The 21,716-nt window shown below is 55.3% G+C and overlaps 1 protein-coding gene across 8 annotated transcripts in view; it reads left to right on the forward strand.

The window, feature by feature from the left end:
• ZC3H4 (zinc finger CCCH-type containing 4) overlaps positions 1-18,444 on the forward strand; it is a 39,708-nt gene extending 21,264 nt beyond the window's left edge. For 6 of the 8 annotated variants that reach the window (XM_070387450.1, XM_070387452.1, XM_070387456.1 and 3 more), the window contains 9 exons: positions 10-106; positions 222-361; positions 848-955; positions 2,579-2,690; positions 3,497-3,606; positions 9,357-9,721; positions 9,848-10,191; positions 13,271-13,519; positions 14,611-18,444. In XM_070387450.1, coding sequence (XP_070243551.1) covers positions 10-106; positions 222-361; positions 848-955; positions 2,579-2,690; positions 3,497-3,606; positions 9,357-9,721; positions 9,848-10,191; positions 13,271-13,519; positions 14,611-16,130 — 3,045 coding nt within the window. In that variant the 3' untranslated portion in view covers positions 16,131-18,444. The remainder of the gene's footprint in view (positions 1-9; positions 107-221; positions 362-847; positions 956-2,578; positions 2,691-3,496; positions 3,607-9,356; positions 9,722-9,847; positions 10,192-13,270; positions 13,520-14,610) is intronic. The other 2 variants (XM_070387451.1, XM_070387458.1) reach the window with 2 other exon arrangements.
• The last annotated feature ends 3,272 nt before the right edge of the window (positions 18,445-21,716 follow it).

Raw genomic sequence — 21,716 nt, forward strand, 5'->3', positions numbered from 1 at the left:
GGGCTCCAGTATGGAGAGAGTGAGGAGCCGATGGGAGATGAGGACTACGACGACTACTCCAAGGAGCTGAGCCAGTACCGCCGGTCCAAGGACGGCCGAGGGCGAGGTAGGCAGGCGCCCCGAGGGGCGAGGTGGCAGGGAGGGCAGGGGCTCCCGCGGCAGCTGTGGGACTCAGGTCCTGGGCAGAGGCTGCGGACGGACGCCGTCTCTCTCCTCTGCAGGGTTAAGTCGAGGCCGCGGCCGGGGTTCCCGAGGTCGAGGGAAAGGGATGGGCCGGGGCCGCGGTCGAGGAGGCAGCCGAGGTGGGATGAACAAGGGCGGGATGAACGACGATGAAGACTTCTATGACGACGACATGGGCGTAAGTCGGCCCTCCGTCCCCTTGTGATGCTCTTACTCAAGGCTCCTTCTTGAAATTTTTTTCTTCTTTAAATGAGTTGTCTTCTGAGGCTGATCCCAACCCCTTGCTCCCATCAGCCGTTCCCATGGGTGAGCCTCTCAGCACTAATCAGCTCTCCTGGGTGATGCTCTTCGGGGGAGACCCTCTTGTTTTTAAAGCCACATCTTTGTAGCACCTGCAGTCACCTGCTCTCTGAGTTCTCCAGGAAGGCGCCGCCTCGGAGCGGATGCGTTCCTGCTGGTGTGTGGCACGCACATCCTCAGCTCCGAGCAGTGGGGCTCTAACCCACCCACCTGCACCCTGGATGGAACTGGCTGGCCGGTGCCCCTGTCAGCCCTGCCAGTCAGCCCCTCTCACCCTCGCAGTCCACTCCACCTGGCCTGCACAGGCCCCTCCCCGCCCTTCCTTTTAATTCTCCTTTCCATTCCCACTCTGTGTTCCCAACAGGATGGTGGTGGGAGCTACCGGAGGAGTGACCACGACAAGCCCCACCAGCAGTCTGACAAGAAAGGCAAAGTCATCTGCAAATACTTCGTGGAAGGGCGGTGCACGTGGGTAAGGGCAGTCCCAGGGCCAGGGTTCCTGGAGCTGGGACCAGGGGCCTCCTGGTCTCCTTTCATTCTGGAGGCCACACTCTCTGGGGCAGTGTTTGGGGGGGCTTGGAGTAGTTGAGAGATGCGTCGGGGGCCTGGAAATGATTGAAGAGCCAGGACGAGATTGGTGACACATCTGTGTTGTTTTGGTTGGGGGGATTTTTTGGCCAAAATTTTCACCCAGTCCATGGAACCTCAAATGTTGGACCTGTTGGACCTGTTGCTAATGCAAAGGTGTAACATAGCCTGGTTGAGTTAGTGAACTTTAATGTTGGAGAGGGAGTCATCAAGGCAGAAGAGGTGGGAGTGGGAAGGGATCAGGCCCTCCTTGACCTTCACAGCAGAATGTTACGCCAAGAGATGTGCCAGTGACCTCAGGGTCCTGAAGGAAACAAGTATAATCCAGTGTCAGTTCAGCCAGCCAACTTTTTATTCAAATTCAGTGAGTGGGCAGATAATTGGCCAACATGTTCCCAGGGAATACTGTACCTATGTATCTGTGTCAGGAAAAAATGTTACTATGTTTTAAGCAAAGGTTTGCGTGTGTGCCTGTGTACGTGCATAAAGTTTTCCTTGTTAAGAGTTGCAGTTCATACTATTTTTAGAAACTTGAAATACATACAAACAAAAATGAATAGCTATTAGGAAGAGAAAGAGGAAGCAGGTATTCAACAGTTTCTTTCTTCTGTTCACCTGGATGTTTTGTTTGGATTGTATGGTTTGCAAATAGCCGAAAGCTCAACTCCACTGGCTGAAACCCACAGACATTTTGTCTCTCAGAACAGAGTGTGGGAATTCCCGGGCCGTCCAGTCCTAACAGGACTCTGTGCTTCCACTGCAGCAGGCACGGGTTTGATGCCTGGTTGGGGAACTGAGATCCTGTGTGCCATGTCATGTGACCAAAAATAAAAAGATCAAAGAGTCTGGGAGTGGGCACTACAGGGCAGGTACAGTGATCAGTGGCACCATGGGAGACCCAGGTTCCTTCCTGGCTTTTACGCTGGAGTCTTCAAGCATGTGGCTTTCGTCCTCGTGGTTGCTTAGTGGTTGCTGTGCCATCACCACATCTAAGGGCTGGGAGGAAGAAAACTGTGTGAAGGAATTGTTGGGAAAAAAAATACCTTGGCAGTATTGTCTTCCCTGGGACTTTTATGTACATCTCATTGGGCAGAACTGCATAGGAAGCTGGGAAATAGAGTATTTTTAACTGAGCACAAACCAGCTTGGGGTTCTGTTAGGAAGAAAGAAGAGTGAAACTGAATACTGGCTGTTATGCAGCAAGCAGAAAGCAGTAAGTGGGTAAGACAGGGGAAGGCAGGAGGAGGGTTTAGAAGCAGTGAAGGCAGCAGAAGGGAGGAGGTGGGGGTAGCTGAGGACAAGGGGGAGGGGGCAGGGGCAGGAGAAAGGGGCACACACTTTGGCAGAAGTTTCAAGCTGGTGGGAAACTGCATTTATGGGTCGGAATAAATGCCCGGGGCTGTGTGGAGGGGCCTGTTCATTTTTGTCATCGGTCCCTCTGTGCTTCCCCAGTGACAGAGCAGTTCTTCCTTGGCGGACAGCTTACCTTTGACTGGTTCTCTTCCAGGGAGACCACTGTAATTTTAGCCACGACATCGAGCTACCAAAGAAGCGAGAACTGTGCAAGTTTTACATCACTGGGTTTTGTGCCAGAGCCGAGAACTGCCCCTACATGCATGATATCCTTTGGTGCCCACCTTTGAGTGCATGGAGGGTGTAGACCTTTTCTCCTTACTGGTGTTAACAGCTGGCCTTCATCGCACTCCCGCTTTGTGCACCGACGAGGTGCCAAGAGCCCTCTACTCGTCTCCATCTCTTTCAGCCCTCACCTTTGCCCTGCAACAGGTCTGCTCTTGCCATTCTGCAGATGAGTAAACTGAGGCGCGCGTGTTATGTGTTCCCATACATATACAGTTGACCCTTGAGCGGCGTGGGTTTGAACTCTGCAGGTGCATTCATACGTGGATTGTTTTTGGTAGGATCTGCAGCTGGTTGGATCTTAAGACACAAAAATCTGAGTATAGTTTATATATAATCTATCCTCCATACTCTTGGTACAGATGGAAAACCGAGGGTGTGGAGGACGGATTATAAATCATACTCCTATATTTGACTGGGCAGAAGGTTGGTGCCCTAACCCCCATGTCATTCAAGGGTCAAGTATATTCTCGAGACCATGCCATTGCCCGCTGTCTTTCTGAGACTTTTCCAAGTGGCTGTGTATCCGTGGGAAGATTATTGAACTTTCACCCTCTTCCTGTTGAATGAAGATCTGAGGACAGGGCCTCAAGGCCTGCGTGGTGGAGCGGGCTGCACTCCAGATGGGCATCTCATCTTGGCTCAGTTGCCAACCTGCTGTGCACAGCTGAACCAGTCACTGCACCTCTCGGGGCTTCAGTTTCCTCCTCTCTGAAACAGAGGGGCTTGGTTTCTGTCCTGGGGTGGGTTTCATGAGGTGAGGCATTCGCCTTAACTTGCCATGTACGTGATTTCCCGTGTAAGCTGTACCACACGACTGGGAACTGTATCAACGGCGATGACTGCATGTTCTCTCACGACCCCCTGACCGAGGAGACCCGAGAGCTCTTGGACAAGGTAATGCCTGGGCTGACGGGGACTGGGACAGCCAGGGGCTTGGCCTCCGTGCGGGACCAGGATGCCAGCTGCGTTGATCTGGAGCTGGGACGAGTTCAGGAGGGAGTGGGGACCGTATGCTCTGCAGGGAGGATGGGGGTGGTCACGTGTGTGTCTTCTCTCTGCCTGGGGCGGTGTTCACTGGGGAGCAGCTCCCTGAAAGGAATGTGGCCTGGTGTGTCTCCAAACGTACCTTGTGATTTCCTAGCTGGCCTTCCAAGAGCCCAGGGAGCACGGAGAAGAAGTGAGGCTTCGGATGGCTTCTGTTTCGATGGAAAAGTCAAATGTTTTTTTCCAAGTCTTTTATGTAGTAGAAAAAGTACAGGGCATTGGGAGCTCTGAGGGCGGGGGACCCCCTCCAGTGAGGTATCAGGGCTTCCTTATCAGCCAGAGGACGCCTGAAACTCATTCTCATGTCCTTTGTCTCCCTGGGGAGTCAAGACTGAGGACTTTGGAGGCCCCGGTTCCTGTCCTTGGTTTCCTGACATCTATTATAGGGTGATGGGCTTCCCTGGTGCTCAGCTGGTAAAGAATCCACCTGCAATGCGGGAGACCTGGGTTCAGTCTCTGGGTTGGGAAGATCCCCTGGAGAAGGAAACAGCTACCCACTCCAGTATTCTGGCCGGGAGAATCCCTTGGACCGTAGGTTGCAAAGAGTAGAATCGACTTTCACTTCACTCTGTCATCGGGTGAATGGGTGTGAGCAGGGTGATTGGGTGTGAGAAAATGTGTCCTCCCAGGTGAAGGCTTTCCCACCTTCTTTCTGGTTCCCAGGAGGTTTGAGGAGATGGGCTATTTTTTGATACTGGGAAGAATCAGTGCCTTAGCCAGCTTCCAAGAATCCATCCATTGGTGACTTCACTGTTGAGATGGGGCCAAGGGCTGCCTGAGGGCCTCAGGGGAAGCCCTGAGCAAGCAGAGCAAGAGGACATCCACTCCTCCCTGGGAGAGCGTCAGGGAGAAGGTCCTTGTCTTTGGTGCACCTTTTGGCCTGTGAGCCTAGGAATAGGGTTTTGTAACTGCTAGCTGTCTAGAATCTGTGAGTCCTTCTCAGGGGAAGGAGTGGAAAAAGTAATGCTGGCTTCATTTCTCATTTGAAGAACTGAGTCATCTATGACTGAGGGCTGCCCCCTCCTGGAGATTCAGAGTTTGCACTCTAGACCAATGCTGTCCAAGAACACAGCAGAGCTACATACAAATTTTTCTAGTAGCCATGTTAGAAAAAAGTAAAAAGTAACAGATGATATTAATGTTACCAGTGTATTTTATTTAATCCAGTATATCCATGTCCAGAGTACCATTTCAGCAAGTAATAAACATATGAAAAAAATTGCGATATTTTGTATTATTTTTTTTTAATATATATACTAAGTCTAAGGAATCTGGTGCTTACTTTCTACTTATAACCCCATTTCAAGCACCTGGTAGCCACATGTGACCAGTGACCACCATATTGGACAGCACAGCTCGAGACACTCTAATGAAAACCCAAAGCAAATCAGGGTGGCACATTTCCATTTCTGGCCATAAACATTCTGAGAGCATCAGTATCGTGCCCTGCCTCAAGTCAAATCTCAGTAGGTTAATAGTGTCGACACCACAGCTGGAGCATAGTCCCCGCTCACCACAATTGGAGAAAGCCCCATGCAGCAGTGACAACCCAGTGCAGCCAAAATGGATAATTTTTTTTTTTTTTAATGAGTGTTGAACCTGGAAAAACCATTCCAGAATCGAATTTTGGTGGTCAGAAAGTAAAACTTCAACCTTTACGACGGGCCCAGGGTAATAACCCTGATAAAGGCGGGAGGTCAGCCGTCTCCTCCTCTCCTGGACAGAGTTGTAGCCCGACCCCCAGGGGTGCGACCTGAGGCTCCTGGGCCAGCCCTGGGGCCAGGCTGTGGTGCCACTGAGGCTGGGGCCTTCACCACCCTCTCCTCTGTGTTCTCTCTCCCTCCCTTCTCTGCAGCCTTGTTTTCTTACATCTCAGTGACATTTCTGTCTGTCCAGATACATCAGCGTCCAGCTGTCCACTCCAGGTTTGAGACACGCCTGCCTTTGGGACTGTTGGTAATGGTTCTGTGAGAGCGAGTGGCAAGAATTCTTCCACCTGAGATCCCTTGATTGGCATTATTTTGCCCCATTTGTTTTATCAGTTGCTCTCCTTTGTTCCTTGAGCCGCTTGAAAGTAAGTGGCACACACTATGGTTCTTACCATTAAATCTTTCTGTTATTGATCTATACACACACTTTCATAGTCAGGTTTGTCAAGGTATAGTTTGTATCCAGCTTAAAAAAAAAAAAACACCTTTTCTTTGAGTTTTGACAGATACAGAGTCATGTAACTACCTCACAGTCTAGCTAGAGAAAAGTCACTTGCACCCTCAGGACTCACCCTTTTGTAGTCAGCACCTCTCCCATCTCCAGCCCCTGGTAACCGCTGATCCGTTTACTGTCCCTGTAGTTTTGGCTTTCCAAGGAAGTCATATGAATAGATTTATATGGGATGTAGCTTCTAAGTGTGTGCGTGGTTTTGAATCTGGCTTCTCATCCACGTTGTTGCAAGTATTGGTGGTTCATCACTGTTAGTTCCTGAGTACTACCCCACTTTATGGATGATGGGAGACACTGTTTATCTAGTCACCAGTTGAACGTTTGATTTGTTTCTAGTTTGGGCAGAAGCTTAGAATTTTTGACAGACACGAGCTTATTTCTTTGGCCTGATGAAATGGCCACATTTCTTGCCCCACACGTCTGTGTGTGTCTGCCGGTGTGGCAGTCCTTTTCCACTGACAGCACGCCTCTGAACTTGGGGAACCCGAGGATCGTTCAGAATCAGTTCTGGTGGTGGGAGTGGGTTGTGGTGCCCAGGCAGGGCCTGGTGGTCTGGTGTGAGCGCCTCTTTGCTGCACAGAGGCCCAGGAGTCTAGACGTACCGAGGGACAGCCTGCATGGTTTGGGTTCAGGGTTTCACAGGGAGGGACAGCATCTCTTTTTTTTTTTTTAATTAATTTTATTTTATTTTTAAACTTTACATAATTGTATTAGTTTTGCCAAATATCAAAATGAATCCACCACAGGTATACATGTGTTCCCCATCCTGAACCCTCCTCCCTCCTCCCTCCCCATACCATCCCTCTGGGTCGTCCCAGTGCACCAGCCCCAAGCATCCAGTATCATGCATTGAACCTGGACTGGCATCTCGTTTCATACATGATATTTTACATGTTTCAATGCCATTCTCCCAAATCTTCCCACCCTCTCCCTCTCCCACAGAGTCCATAAGACTGTTCTATACGTCAGTGTCTCTTTTGCTGGGACAGCATCTCTTATGTGTCAGTGTCCGGGGCTCCAATGTGGTTCAGTGCCTGCCCTCAGGCTGCACTCGGGACCCAGGGCGGGTGGTGGGGACAGGGGTAAGCGCAAGGGGCTGTCTGTGTCCCCAGGTGGAGTCCAGCAGGGTGTTGTGGGGTCTGCACGAGGGGTAGGGGGGGAAGTCCTGTAGTGGAAGCCACGGCGAGGTAAGACTCCATCCCCAGCACAGGATGGGCACAGAAGCCCCAACTGCAGAGCGCAGTGGGGAAGCTAAAGGCACGGGGCCCCAGGAGGTGAGCATGGGAAAGGGGGCCCACCGCGCTGGGGATCAGCAGTACCTTCAGGAGGCTGTCCTGGGGGCCAGCACTGCGGTTCATTTAGTTGTTGAGTCCACTGTGTGGCCCTGTGTGCTGAGTACCGCGCTTCAGGCCGGGGGCAGCAGTGAAAAGATCTCCATGGCCTCTGTCCCCAGCAGAGTGTTCCTGCTGAGTGGTGAGGAGACACACAACCCTAGTCTTGGGGGTGAGGGGAGTGTGGCACATTCAGTGGCTGGCGGTGGTACCCCTCCCCGGGTCGAGAGGAAGCTCATCAAGTTTGTATCTGTTAAATGAAGCGTAACCTTGTTAGGTTTTGCCCACACCTGAGGGCACCGAGTTGCCCCTGTGAGGATCTAGCAGTGCAGGGCCCAGCGGCTCTGTAACCACAGGCCGCCCTGCCTGAGTGGGGAGGAGGCTGGGGCAGGGTCCTGTTTAGAGGTAGGTGCCGGGGCCCAGGCTTGAGGCCCCATTTGCACATTGGCCTTCCAAGAGACGCAGGCAGATCCGCAGTATCAACTTCGGCATAGGATCCCAATCCGTGGGATGTTCCACTTGAATCCAGACTTTCAAACTGTCCCTCTGCCCTGTAATAGGCCTTAGGTGGAACCTGGGGGTCTTGCCCTTGTGGAATTGGTAGTCATCGGGCCAGGAATATCAAGAGATACAACTAAATGTAAAATCTTTTTTTTTTTTTTAATCTTAACAAAGCTTGGGTAGTGCTTTGGAGGGATCTGATGGTGTTCCCATAGTGAATACAGGAGACCAGGCCTGTCACTCTGAACTGACCTTTTAATAAGAGACCTCAGCAACTGGGGGGCATGGAGCCATATGTGGAGGGAAAAATGAATGCCCAGACAGAGGCCCGGTCCAGTGAGGGCCCTGTTGAGGGGGGAAATGCTTAGCTGTCCGCGGGGCTGAAACACAGGGTTGGGTACTTAGGCTGGAGGAGTACGCGCACCGCGAAGCCCTCCATAGACACCAGCCCTGCTATCTGGCCCTGCGGGTCCTCATAAGTGCTGGCGGTTTGATTGCAAGTGCGGTGAGGCGCTTAAAATCCAAACAGAACCATGAGCTATTGGCTGTGAAATAGATGACACAGCTGCACCATGGGTGAACCTGGAAAACGTCACGATGCTCAGTGGAAGAAGCCAGCCACAAAAGGCCACATATTATAGGGCTTCGTCTATAGGAAATGTCCAGAATAGGCAAATACGTAGACAGGAGGTGGGTGGTTGCCAGGGGCTGGGGGAGGGGAAGTGGGGCGTGGCCTTTCCATGGGAGCGATGACTTCATGGGGGAGTGGCCTCTTGATGGGCGTGGCGTCTTCTGAGAAGGGAGTGGGGAGTGGCCGCTTGACAGGCGTGGCGTCTTCTGGGGGCGTGGCTGGTTGGTTGGCGTGGCATCTTCTGAGGGGAGAGAGGTGAGTGGCCGCTTGACAACATGGCGTCTTCTGGGGGAGTGGCCAGTTGGTTGGCGTGGCATCTTCTGAGGGGAGAGTGGTGAGTGGCTGCTTGACAACATGGCGTCTTTTGTGGGCGTGGTTTCTTGATGGGCATGGCGTCTTCTGGGGGATAGTGGTGAGTGGCCGCTTGACGGGCGTGGCGTCTTCTGTGGGAGTGGCCTTTTGATGGGTGTGGCATCTTCTGGGGGAGTGGCCGCTTGGTGGGCGTGGTGTCTTCTGAGGCAGGGAGTTGGGGGTGGCCGCTTGCTTGAGGGCGTGGCGTTTTCTCTGAGGTGACAGATCTTGATAATCGTGGCAATTGTACAACATTGAGAATGTACTTGATGTCTGAATTGTCGACCTGGAAATGGTGAAATAGTGCATGGTATGTTGCATATATTTTGCGGCAGAATAAGAATGGCTGCCCTATCAACCGGTCACCAGGAGTGGATGCGTAGGTGGTACGGGGGCGATGATTTCTGTTCCCGAGAGGTTTCGTGGTCGGTGGCCTTATGCTATAAGGGTCTCGGGGGGCAGAAGCACTTTGCTTGGAGAATTCAGGTCTCAGCCCTGGAGGGGTACATTACCACCTGCCCCTCCCCATCATGACTCGCAGACGCCTTTGTCCTTCTTGCTTGCAGATGCTGGCGGACGATGCGGAGGCGGGCGCCGAGGATGAGAAGGAGGTGGAGGAGCTGAAGAAGCAGGGCATCAACCCCCTGCCCAAGCCGCCCCCCGGCGTGGGCCTCCTGCCCACCCCGCCCCGCCCGCCCGGCCCCCCGGCCCCCACATCTCCGAATGGCCGGCCCATGCAGGGTGGCCCCCCGCCCCCACCCCCTCCCCCACCCCCGCCCCCCGGACCCCCTCAGATGCCCCTGCCAGCGCACGAGCCGCTGTCCCCACAGCAGCTGCAGCAGCAGCAGGACATGTACAATAAGAAGATCCCCTCCTTGTTTGAGATCGTGGTACGGCCCACAGGGCAGCTGGCTGAGAAGCTGGGCGTAAGGTGAGTGCCCAGCTGGCCAGCATGCGGTATCTCTGGAGCCTTCAGAGCCTGGTCAGAGCCCTCCTCAGGCTGCAGCTCCCGCCTTTCTCTGTAGCCTCTCTCACAGGCACCATTGTCTCCTTCCAGGTTCCCTGGACCCGGAGGACCCCCTGGGCCAATGGGCCCTGGGCCCAACATGGGACCCCCAGGGCCGATGGGGGGCCCGATGCATCCTGACATGCACCCCGACATGCACCCAGATATGCACCCTGACATGCACCCCGACATGCACCCAGATATGCCGATGGGCCCCGGCATGAACCCTGGCCCACCCATGGGCCCCGGCGGCCCTCCTATGATGCCCTACGGTCCCGGAGACTCCCCGCATTCTGGAATGATGCCCCCCATCCCACCAGCCCAGAACTTCTATGAAAACTTCTACCAGCAGCAGGAGGGCATGGAGATGGAGCCGGGACTCATTGGGGACGCAGGTATGCGGGGCTCAGGGTGGGGGCCGACTGGGGCCTGCACAGTGGAATGTAGTCAGGAATATTGGGGTTTCCTTCCTTGGTCTGAGTCTTTGAAAACATAAATCCAACTCCATCTCTGTTCCATAAGTGGCTGAACCTTTTCAGTGATGTAGGATTCACCACCCTGTTGAGTCTGGGCGGGATGTTATCATCACTATAACTTAGTTTCTTGTAAGTTTGCTGGGTGTGTGTGGACTGGGAGTGTGGGAAGTTAGGGGGTGGATGCCAAATGGTGTAAACTTGATGGCTGAGGTGCCCTCTGCCAGTGGCCTGCTTCTGGTGGTTCTTGGCTTGGAGCTCCCTTTCGACTGTGCTCGTTCTGTTGCCACACTGACCATCTTCCTTCCTCTTTTCCTTCCTTTCTTGGTAAAATGAGAACATGTGTTGTTAACAACCTAAAGGTCCGGCTGTCAGGGTGCTTGGATGACAGTGCTGCTTGACAGGAGACGGTGTGTAGCCTCTAGGAGGATGGGAGGTGTCCAGGGGGCCAGGCGTGCTTCCAGGCCTGGGGTCAGAGCAGGCCTGGACGGCGTTTCAGTGGTGAGAAGCAGACAGGAAACTTGTCAATAAGCATGCCACTCACATTGGCGTCGGTCATTGATGGAAGTAAAGTGGGGCGACGGGTGACGGGTGGAGGCGGGCTGGGGGCGGCTGTCCTCTGGTGTGACACCGCCTGTCCGAGGTGTAAGTGAGAAGCAAATGGGAGAGGGATGTGAAGTGGGAGGAAGGCTTGGCTTGGGGGGAGCCGCAGCAGGTAGAGGTTCCAGCCAGTCACCTTGTTGGTGGACTCCCCAGGTGTTCGTGTGGCTTGGGACAGGAGGACAGGGGAAAGAAGCACACGAGACTCTGTGGGCCATGGTGAGGTGTGCTCGGTGGAAGGATGGGGATAGCAGAGGAGCATGGGGGCCATGGGTGCTCATAGCATGGAGGGGAGTCTGGGAAGCTTGCAGGCTGCCCTGGAGTCACCCTGGGCAGACGTGAGGCAAGGGGCACCCAGGGTGACTGGGAGTCAGCAGGGCTGGGTGTGGAAGCACCATGGGGTCAAGGGGCCAAGGCGGCAGGGTCGGGTGGGGATGCCTGTGGGGGGCAGAGTCTTTGGGCAGGTGCCCACGCTGTCCCTGGGGCTGGAGATGCTGCAGAGAGCCAGGTTGGGAGGAAGGAGGGCAGCACTTGCGCTTTGGCTGCCGAAAGCACAAGGTGCCCATTTAACACCACGTGGAGTCGACGACGGGCATCAGGGAGCTGACCAGGCTGGAGGTCGGGGTAGAGTTTACGCTGGCGTCTAGTATGTGGAGACATAAAAACAGGTGTGTGGGCAGGGCGCCAGGACAGTGACACACTCTCACATGAGAAAAGCAGGTGACCCTGACCGAAAGGGTCTCCTCCCCCTTTAAACAATGGATGTGAGATGCATGAAGGTCCAGGTGGGGAAGCAAAAAGTCTGTCCAGCTGGTGATGATATCTCTGGAGCAATTGACTCAAATGCCCATATTGTGAAATCTACCCTTTTTGTGCCGTTCAGTTGCCTTTAATAGTATTCAGCGTTGTAAAACCATCAGCTGCAAGGGGGCCTGGGTGGGACTGTTGTTTAAGGAGTGAGGCTGTGGCCCAGAGCAGCCCGGCACACTGAGTTCCCATGTTCTGAAGTTCAGAGGCTGGAAGAAAGTGGCTTTTCACATTTTGCTTTATATGATTACATAGGAAGTATTTCGGAGAAGGCAATGGCAACCGACTCCAGTACTCTTGCCTGCAAACTCCCATGGGCAGAGGAGCCTGGTAGGCTGCAGTCCATGGGGTCGTGAAGAGTCGGACACGACTGAGCGACTTCACTTTCCTGCATTGGAGAAGGCAATGGCAACCCACTCCAGTGTTCTTTCCTGGAGAATCCCAGGGACGGGGGAGCCTGGTGGGCTGCCGTCTTTGGGGTCACACAGAGTCAGACTCGAATGAAGCGACTTAGCAGCAGCAGCAGCAGGAAGTGTTTATCTTTCTAAAAAGATTTAAGCGTTTGACTCCTGGAACTTTAGCTTAAATTACGGACTCCCTTTCTTGGTAGAGCTGGCCGCATTTCAGCTGCTCAGTAGGGGCGCTGCACTCAGTAGGTGCAGTTCGGGGCTATTTCATCATTGCAGAATGGCCTGTGGGCAGTGCTCACTGGACTCTGTCTCCAACACACACACGCACACACACACACAGTCTCTAGGCGCTTCGTCACAGACCTCCACATGCTGTTCCCCTCATCCTTGGCTCTGTCTTTAGCATTTGCGAAGGGAGGCGGCTAGTGCCGGACGCTGCCCACCCTTCAGGAGAAATGGCAAGCCCTTCCACCTGGTGCTTCCTAGATGCTGTGCTGGAGAAACACCCCCACCCATCCCGTTCCCTTAAACGTAGCAGCTGCCCAGAAACATTTGTGGAAGGAGAAGGAATCGCCCGGCAGCCTCTGGGTGGACTTGTAGCCATAGCAACGTTTTGGTGTATTTTCTTCTTTTCTTTATGGGTCTTTGTTTACTGTGATTGAACTCATATTATGAGCTTACTGTGAGATTGAGTGTTTTTCTTTCTTTCTTTATTTAAAGAGACTATAAGATTAATGCTCATCAAAAGTATTTAAAACAGATGGGAAATGAGTGGAGTAAAAAAGTGAACGATGCCTCAACCCCCTCCCCCAATCTCATTCCCCCCGCTCTCATTCCCAGAGGGCCTGTTCTCCGTCTGTCTTTTCAAAGCCTTTTCTTTGCGTTTTATAAACATTCGTACGCCGTTCCGTCCTGTTCTCACCTCATGAGCATTTGCCCATGTCACTAAACCTCACCGTGAATCCCATTCTCAGTGGCTGCGTCCTAGTTGGGACCTCCGCCTCCCCCTTTGGCTGCTCCGTCCCCTACTGCTAGGGCCCCTCCCGGGAAGGGTAGGAGTGTGTGGGCTGTGCATTCTCACCCATCGCCATCAGGGGTGGTTTTCCAGCTGAGGGCACGGGTGGGCCGGAGTTGGTGCCGCACGGCCCTTCCCGACGTGAACGCTCGGTTCTTCCCTGCCACAGAGGACTACGGGCACTACGAAGAGCTGCCGGGGGAGCCTGGGGAGCACCTCTTCCCCGAGCACCCTCTGGAGCCAGACAGCTTCTCTGAGGGAGGGCCCCCAGGCCGGCCGAAGCCGGGCGCCGGTGTCCCCGACTTCCTGCCCTCGGCCCAGAGGGCCCTGTACCTGAGGATCCAGCAGAAGCAGCAGGAGGAGGAGAGAGCGAGGAGGCTGGCTGAGAGCAGCAAGCAGGACCGGGAGAATGAGGAAGGCACGTGTCCTCCCCCGGGGCAGGGCTCTCCCCGATGGGCGCGGGCCGTGGCCACCCTGTGGGGAGTGGTGGGGCGTGCCTAGGTCTGGGGTCTGCGTCGGACAGGAGCCTGTGGCCGGGAGGACCCCTGCGGACAAGGGCGAGACCCTGGTCCCGTGGAGGAGGGCAGTGGGCTGGTCCCTGGAGGAGACCGCACCCTCGCGGAGGAGGCTGGAGGGAGACGCTCAGCCCCTGCTCCCCAGACTGTGTCCTTGGGAAGCCCAGAGATGAAAGCCAGTCACTGACCAAACCAGTAACAGTCCCCACCTCAGCTGCCGAGTCTTGTGGGGCTGAGTGGTGCCCTGGTGGCATCCGCCCTGGAGGGAATGGGGCAGACAGAAAAGGCATCTGGAGCGTGCAGCCAGGAGCCGGGGAGCAAGTAGGGCAGTGAGAACGGGACAGTCCCCTCCCCGGGGTCTCCGACTGCACCTGCCGAGGAGGCTGGACACGGGCCAGCTTCTGCGTCTGCTCACCTGGCCCCGCCTCTTAACAGCTGGTGACTGCCTGCCCTGGGGTGCGGGAGCACTGTGAGGGGTCTGGGAGCCCAAGCTCACTGAGAGCCCAGGCAGCGGCTGCTGCTCACGGGCACCCAGAGCAGGGTCTGCCGTGGCAGGGTCTGAGTCTGCCCAGGTGAGAAGGCAGTGCCGGAGCCTGGGGCTCGGGAGTCTGAGCTCAGGCCTGGCTTTGTCCCCGTTCTCGGGGTGCTGTGTCGGTGCCTCTGTTTTCTCATCTGTCAAATGGGCGTGGTGACAACGCTGTATCCTGGGTGGTTGTGGCAAATAAGGCAAAGTCCTTAGCTCGGTGCTGATACACAGGGAAGGTTCCGTCCACAATAGGCAGAGACCTGCCAGGCTCCGTGCTTGGCCTGAGCTCCCTGGCTCTTCGTGCCATTCTGTGGTGGTGGGGAGGGTGAGCAGCAGGTGTTTTAAGCGAGAGAAATAGAGGTTCTGAGAGATAAGAGGTGGGGAGCAGGCTACTGTGGGATCCAAGAGGGCTGGTGGCGAGTATGGTGACCACTCACCATCTCCCTGCGCCTGTCTGCTCGCTCGCAGGTGACACTGGAAACTGGTACTCAAGCGATGAGGATGAAGGTGGGAGCAGTGTCACCTCCATCCTGAAGACGCTGAGGCAGCAGACGTCCAGCCGGCCCCAGGCTTCTGTTGGAGAGCTGAGCGGCAGTGGGCTGGGGGATCCCCGCCTCCAGAAGGGACACCCCACAGGAGGCCGACTGGCCGACCCCCGCCTCAGCCGGGACCCCAGGCTTTCTCGCCATGCCGAGGCTTCCAGTGGGTCAGGCCCAGGTGACACCGGACCCTCTGACCCGCGACTGGCTCGCTCCCTACCCAGCTCCAAGCCCGACGGTGGCTTGCATTCCAGCCCTGCCGGTCCCGGGGGCTCCAAGGGGTCTGGGCCACCCCCGGCGGAAGAAGAGGAAGGGGAGCGAGCCCTGCGGGAGAAGGCCGTCAACATTCCCCTGGAGCCGCTCCCTGGGCACCCGCTGCGGGACCCACGGTCACAGCTGCAGCAGTTCAGCCACATCAAGAAGGACGTCACCCTGAGCCGGCCCAGCTTCGCCCGCACTGTGCTCTGGAGCCCTGAGGACCTGATCCCGCTGCCCCTGCCCAAGCAGGAGGCGGCGCCCCCCGTGCCCGCCGCCCTGCAGTCCCTGCCGGCGCTGGATCCCAGGCTACACCGCGCCGCCGCCTCGGGGCCCCCCAACTCCCGGCAGCGCGCGGGCAACTCTGCAGATGCTGGTGCGGCCGGCTCCAGCCTGCCTGACTTTGAGCTCCTCTCGCGCATCCTCAAAACTGTCAACGTCACCGGCCCCTTGGCCACCCCTGGCTCCGGCGACAAGCCCAGTGACCCCCGAGTGCGGAAGACGCCTACCGACCCCCGGCTGCAGAAACCCACAGACTCCGCCACTGCCTCCTCCCGGGCAGCCAAACCTGGCCCCGCCGAGGTGCCCTCTCCAGCTGCCAGCCCCAGCGGGGAGTCCTCCCCGCCAGCCACCGCCCCCTACGACCCCCGTGTGCTGGCAGCCGGCGGCCTGGGCCAGGGCGGCGGGGGCGGCCAGAGCAGCGTGCTGAGCGGCATCAGCCTCTACGACCCCAGGACTCCCAACGTGGGGGGCAAAGCCGCGGAGCCAGCCGCCGACACGGGCGCCCAACCCAAGGGCCCTGAGGGCAACGGCAGGAGCTCTGCTGCCGCCAAGGCCAAGGAGCCCCCGTTTGTCCGCAAGTCCGCCCTGGAACAGCCCGAGTCCGGGAAGCCTGGGGCCGACGGGGCCACAGCCACGGACAGATACAACAGTTACAACCGGCCCCGGCCCAAGGCCGCCGCGGCCCCCGCTGCCGCTGTGGGTGCCCCATCAGCAGAGGGCAGCCTGCCCCAGCCCGGCGTGCACAACCTGCCCGTGCCCACCCTCTTCGGGACCGTGAAACCGGCACCCAAGACGGGCTCCGGAAGCCCATTTGCTGGCAACAGCCCAGCCCAAGAGGGTGAGCAGGACGCTGGGTCCCTGAAAGATGTGTTTAAAGGCTTCGACCCCACCGCCTCCCCTTTCTGCCAGTAGTGTTAAGCCGGAGTCCAGCGCTCCCCACACCCCACCCTTCCCAGGGCAATATTTAAGGGCAGTGACCAGAGTTGGGGCTTGGGGGGAGGGGGGAGGGGTTTGGGTGTTCTTTCTTTTCTTTCTTCCTATTCTGTTTTCTTTTTTCCTCTCTCTATCTTTTTTTTTTTTTTAAGTAGTATCTTCTTTAAAACATATGAATTGTATATAACCATCTTTAACTTCTGGTCAGTGCTGCGGGGCTGCTAGGTGCCCGCCAACAAAACCTCCACGTGCATGTGAGCAGTCGTGAGTCCCCTGGGCCTCAGCCCAGCTGGCACTCCGCCTGGCCTGGCCAGGCCCAATTTTCAGGGACTCCCTTAAAGGCTGGGGCTCCAGTCTGGCGGCTGGGGGTCTGGTGGGTTTTCTGGGCAAAGCTGGGCCCCTCCTCCTGCTGCCACCCCCACCCCCCCCACCCCACCCCCAGGACGAAGGGAGCAGCAGGCGTCAAGAAGGCACGAAGTGTTGCATGAGCAAGAAGAGCTGGAGCCGAGATGGCGGGCAGGCCCCGCGGGGAAGCAGGTCTAGGCATTTCTGCGTCTCCTCTGCAGCGTGCAGGCCATGATGACCCGCTTCAGGGGCCAGTGGAAGCAAGGAAGTATCAAGAAAGAAGAGCCTTTGGAAGCTGCCTGGGCCAGGAGAAAAAGTCCTTTCCCACTGCTGTCTCGTCTGGATTCACCCGCAGGGCCCCCCTGCCCCCGCCCCCCTCTGTCCAGAGTTCACCCGTGAACCCAAGCCCGCCAGCCTGCGGCAGAAGACTCCGGGGTGAGAGATGGACCTGGAGTCGGCAGGGCTGGTGCGGGGCGGTGGCCCCGCAGACCGTGTGCTCTCCGTCAGTATTAGCCCCTGTCTTGTGGACATTCCTTTCTCCCCGCATGCCAGGCTCTGTCCTGGGCCCTGGAAGGCAGAGCCACGTGCCCAGTGTGCCGGCCCCAGCCCCTCTGGGGACAGCTCAAGGATCCGTGCGTGGCCGTGCCACCATGCTCCCGACGGAGGGAGCCGGGGTGGTGGTCGGCAAAGCATCGCCCTCTCTCCATACCCCCTCATAGTGTACCTTCAGGGCCCGTGGTTTTGGTGTGTTTGGTTTTCTTTCAAGCCAAAGGGGGCATGGGTTCAGAGGCATGTGCAGTGTTGGCTTTATGGCCACGTCCAGGAAGTGGGCCTGAGGACACGGTGGGAAGCTGGCCAGGGCCAGGAGGGTGACCGGTCCCCTGCTGTGAGCGGGGCAAGGACCCCACAGCCCGCGACCTGCTCTTCTCATCCATCCGGCTGAGCCGGGAAGGGAGCCGAAAGGGCTGCCCTGGGCTCCCCACCACCCCCAGGACCCTGGCTGAGCTCCTGTCCTGTCCACAGAGCCCAGAAGAGGCCCACGCCGTGACCTCAGGAGCTGGACACGGCCTGTGTTCCCACACATGCCCACTCTCTCCTGCCTCGCTCCTCATCCTGCCATCTCGGCCACCTCGCTTAAGGGCGCTGACTTCCTGCTAATAATGAGGAAGCCTGGTGTCCCAGCCAGCCAGAGGGTTGCCCCTCCCACCTCCCTGGGGTGGGAGGTTAAAGAAGGTCCCACACCCCCTCCCCAGAAAAGGAACAGTCATAGAGTCTGGTGCCGGAAGCAAGGGCTGGGGAGGCACCCCCACAGGGTCAGAGCACCATGATCAGGGGGATTTGGTTTGTCTTTGTGTCTTTTTCTGTTTTGTTTTTTTTTTTTAACAATCATTAATGAGATTTTTCTTCAGCCACCAGTGTTGGCTTCGAAGCAGAGGGCTGCAGCCCCTGGTGTTCGTAATATAAGAAAGAATACGCAGTGTGGCTGTGGTTGGGTGTTGGGTTGTTTGTTTTTTTTTTCCCCTCCTTTGAGAATTTTCTTTTGTAGAAGCAAAATGAAATACTTTTTTAAAACTGAAATCTGTGGATGAAATAGAAGCTGGAACCCTCCTCTTGGAACATTCAGCCTAAGAACCTCATGGGACTATGAATTCACCCAAAATTTTCATTTGCCATCAGGCCGAGCTTTTAAAGAAAAAAAATAAATTGTTCTCTAACCAGGATTGTAACAAAAGTGTAAATACTATTTCAGAGTTGAAAGTTGACGGTGCAAATATGTATATAACGTACTGTATTTTTACAATGATCGTCGCATGACTCTATTCCGCCCCCTTTTTGTACTCCATATCTGTCTTCCAGAAACACCACACCTGTCCTTTCTCCTGTGGTCTCTTAATCCAATAATTGTATTACTGCCATTAAAGGATGCAGTTATTTTAAAAAAAAACAACTAATCTACGGATCTTGTCTCTCTGCTGCCCCCAGCACCCTTTGCCCCAGAGATGACAAGGGGGTGGGGGGCGCAGCCTTGCAACCAGGGTCTGTCCTCAGTGGCCAGTCAGTCCCTGGGTGGCGGTCGCAGTGACGCTGTGGGGATGGCACCTCCAGACCGCCTCCGCTTCCCCCGGCTCCAGCTCTGGACACTGGCGACCCACGCGGATCACAGAAGAGGCCAGGGCTGACCTCAGGACCATGGGGCTGGCTTAAACAGGGGTCCTGACTGCTGTAGATTGAACATTTGTGTCGCCTCAAAATTCCCCTGTGGAAATCTGTTTGCCCAAGACAATGGGGTTTGGAGGTGGGGCCTTTGGGAGGTCAGGAGGATGAAGCCTTTGTGAAAGTTATTAGTGCCATTTAAAAAAAAACCCACAGAGTATCCTCACCCCTTCCGTTGTGTGAAGGTGTGGCGTGAAGACAGCCATCCGGCAAGAGGGTGTTCGCCCAACACTGAGTCTGCTGCCGCTTGACCTTGGACTTCCAGCCTGCACAGCTGTGGGTTTTAGTGGACCCAGAGATTCCCCTCTTGCTAACCTGGGGTCATGCTCTGCGAGGGAGAGACGGGAGCAGGTCTTGGCCTGGAGGGTAGCCACGTCTTCTCGGGACTTAATTTGGTTTCTGTGTTTTGATGGGCCTCTCTCAGTTTTCATGACTGCCATATAAATTATACAAGCCAAGTGGTTTAAATCAGAAACAGTGAAATAAAAAAAAAACAAAAAACAGGAACTTGATACCTTACAGTGCTGGGAGTCAGAAGTGTGACATAAGTCTCACTCAGCTAAAATCAAACTGTTGCGGGGCTTCCCGGAGGCTCAGTGGTAAAGACTCTGCTTGTCAACCCAGGAGATACCGGTTCCATCCCCAATCCAGGAAAATCCCACATGCCAAAGAGCAGCTCAGCCCATGCACCACAAATTATGAAGACTGTGCTCTAGAGCCCAGGAGTTGCAACTACTGAAGTCCAAGTGCCCTAGAGCCCCAGAACGTGTGCTCCACCACGAGAAAGGCCACTGCAATGAGAAGCCATGCACCGAAGCTAGAGAGGAGGCCCTGCTTGCTGCAACTAGAGAAGAGCCTATGCAGCAGTGAAGAACCAGCACAGCCAAAAATAAATAAATCTGGGGTCCGATATTTGGAGTATTTCTAATTCATCCACATTGAGTACGGCCGATTTCACCTGTAACTCAGGACTCCCCCTCAGCTACCTTCGACAGGCAGGAACCCATCATCCCAGGTAAGAGGGTTGGTAGGGCGGGTCCAGGCTTGGTAAAGTCCAGGTGAACTCTGAATTCACCCAGGTTCAGCCCCTCTTCCACACTGCTGGTCTGGGACGGCAGCACCCCTTGTGATGGCAAGACAGCTAGAGGGGCTTCCAGCCTTTACCTCCTCATGCAGCCAAGCAAAGCAGCAGAAAAGAACCTTCCCGTGTATCTATGAGCCAGGTTCACAACTGAGAAAGGAGTATGACAAAGCTGTATACTGATTGTCACCTCGCTTATTTAAGTTACATGCAGAGCACATCATGCGAAATGCAGGGCAGGATGAATCACAAGCTGGACTCAAGATTTCCAGGAGATGTATCTACAACCTCAGAAGGCAGATTTTACCACTCTCATGGCAGACAGCAAAGGAACTAAAGAGCCTCCTGATGAGGGTGAAAGAGGAGAAGTGAAAAAGCTGGCTTAAAACTCAACTAAAAGCAAAGATGATGGCATCCAGTCCCATCACTTCATGACTAATAGATGGGGAAAAAGTGGAAACAGTGACAGATGTTATTTTCTTGGGCTCAAAAATCACTACAGATGGTGACTGCAGCCATGAAATTAAAAGACACTTACTCCTTGGAAGGAAAGCTATGACCAACCTAGACAGTGTATTAAAAAGCAGAGACATCACTTTGCTGACAAAGGTCCATCTAGTCAAACCTATGGTTTTTCCAGTAGTCGTGTGTGGCTGTGAGAGTTGGACTATAAAGAAGGCTGTGCGCTGAAGAATTGATGCTTTCAAATTGTGATGCTAAAGGAGACTCTTGAGTGTCCCTTGGACTGCATGGTAATCAAACCAGTCAATCCTAAAGGAAATCAACCCGGAGTATTCAATGGAAGGACTGATGCTGAAGCTGAAGTTACAATATTTTGGCCACCTAATTCGAAGAGTTGACTCACTGGAAAAGACCCTGATGCTGGGAAGGGTTGAGGGCAGGAGGCGAGGGGGGCGACAGAGGATGAGATAGTTGGATGGCATCATCGAACCACTGGACATGACTTTGAGCAAACTCCAGGAGACAGTGAAGGAGCGGGAAGTGTGATGTGCTGCAGTCCATGGGGTCGCAAAGAGTTGGACAGGACTTACCGAGTGAGCAACAAGGGGCAAGGAACTGCTTCCCAGAAGCCCCTCAGGCTTCCTCTCAATCACTTTGGCAGGCTCAGATTGTGTGCTCCTCCCTACCTTGGTCCACAGCAAGAGGGCAACAGAGGTCTCACGTCTGGTTCTTATACGTCAAAGATCCAGCATCCTTGGCCAAGCACATGGCTACTTGGAAGGTGAACATGCTCATGGGGCTCATGCAGGGGGAAGACGGTGCAGGAGTTGGAAGCCGCAGTGGTGATACAGGCATCATTCAAGTCTTTAGGGCATGGACCTTCTCCAGACCAGATCCTGTGGTCGGCACCAGGCTCTAACAGGGATGACCTGTTGGCTGGAGTGAAGTCTGCAAAGAGAAGGCAGATGGCACCTGGGGCTTGGAAGGTTGGCAGGCCCTGGAGAGCCTTGAAGGCTGTGTTCCAGATACGGGCAGAGAAGAGCTTGTATTCAAGTTTCTGTTTAGTTGCTCCATCGTGTCCAACTTTTTGCAACCCCATGGACTGCAGCCCACCAGGCTCCTCTGCCCATGGGACTTCCCAAGCAAGAATACTGGAGTGGGTAGCTGTTCCCTTCTCCAGGAGATCTTTCCAACCCAGAGATCGAACCCAGGTCCCCTGCATTGCAGGCAGATTCTTCACTGCTGAGCCACCCAGGCCTCCCAGGTGACTCCCAGGTCTCAGTGGCTCATCCACGGGTCAGCAGGGGGCTCTGCTCGTCACAGTCACCCAGGGACCCACATTGGCTGAAGCACCACCCTTGGGAAAACTTGGCAATGGTGGGGGAAGTGGAGAAGAACCCACCAGCTCTTAAGTGCTTCTTCCCCACAGTCAAGGACTTCAGTTCTGCTGTTTCCTTAGCTAA

This window comes from Bos mutus, chromosome 18 (genome assembly GCF_027580195.1).
Source record: "Bos mutus isolate GX-2022 chromosome 18, NWIPB_WYAK_1.1, whole genome shotgun sequence".
In the NCBI taxonomy this organism is placed as follows: Eukaryota; Metazoa; Chordata; class Mammalia; order Artiodactyla; family Bovidae; genus Bos; species Bos mutus.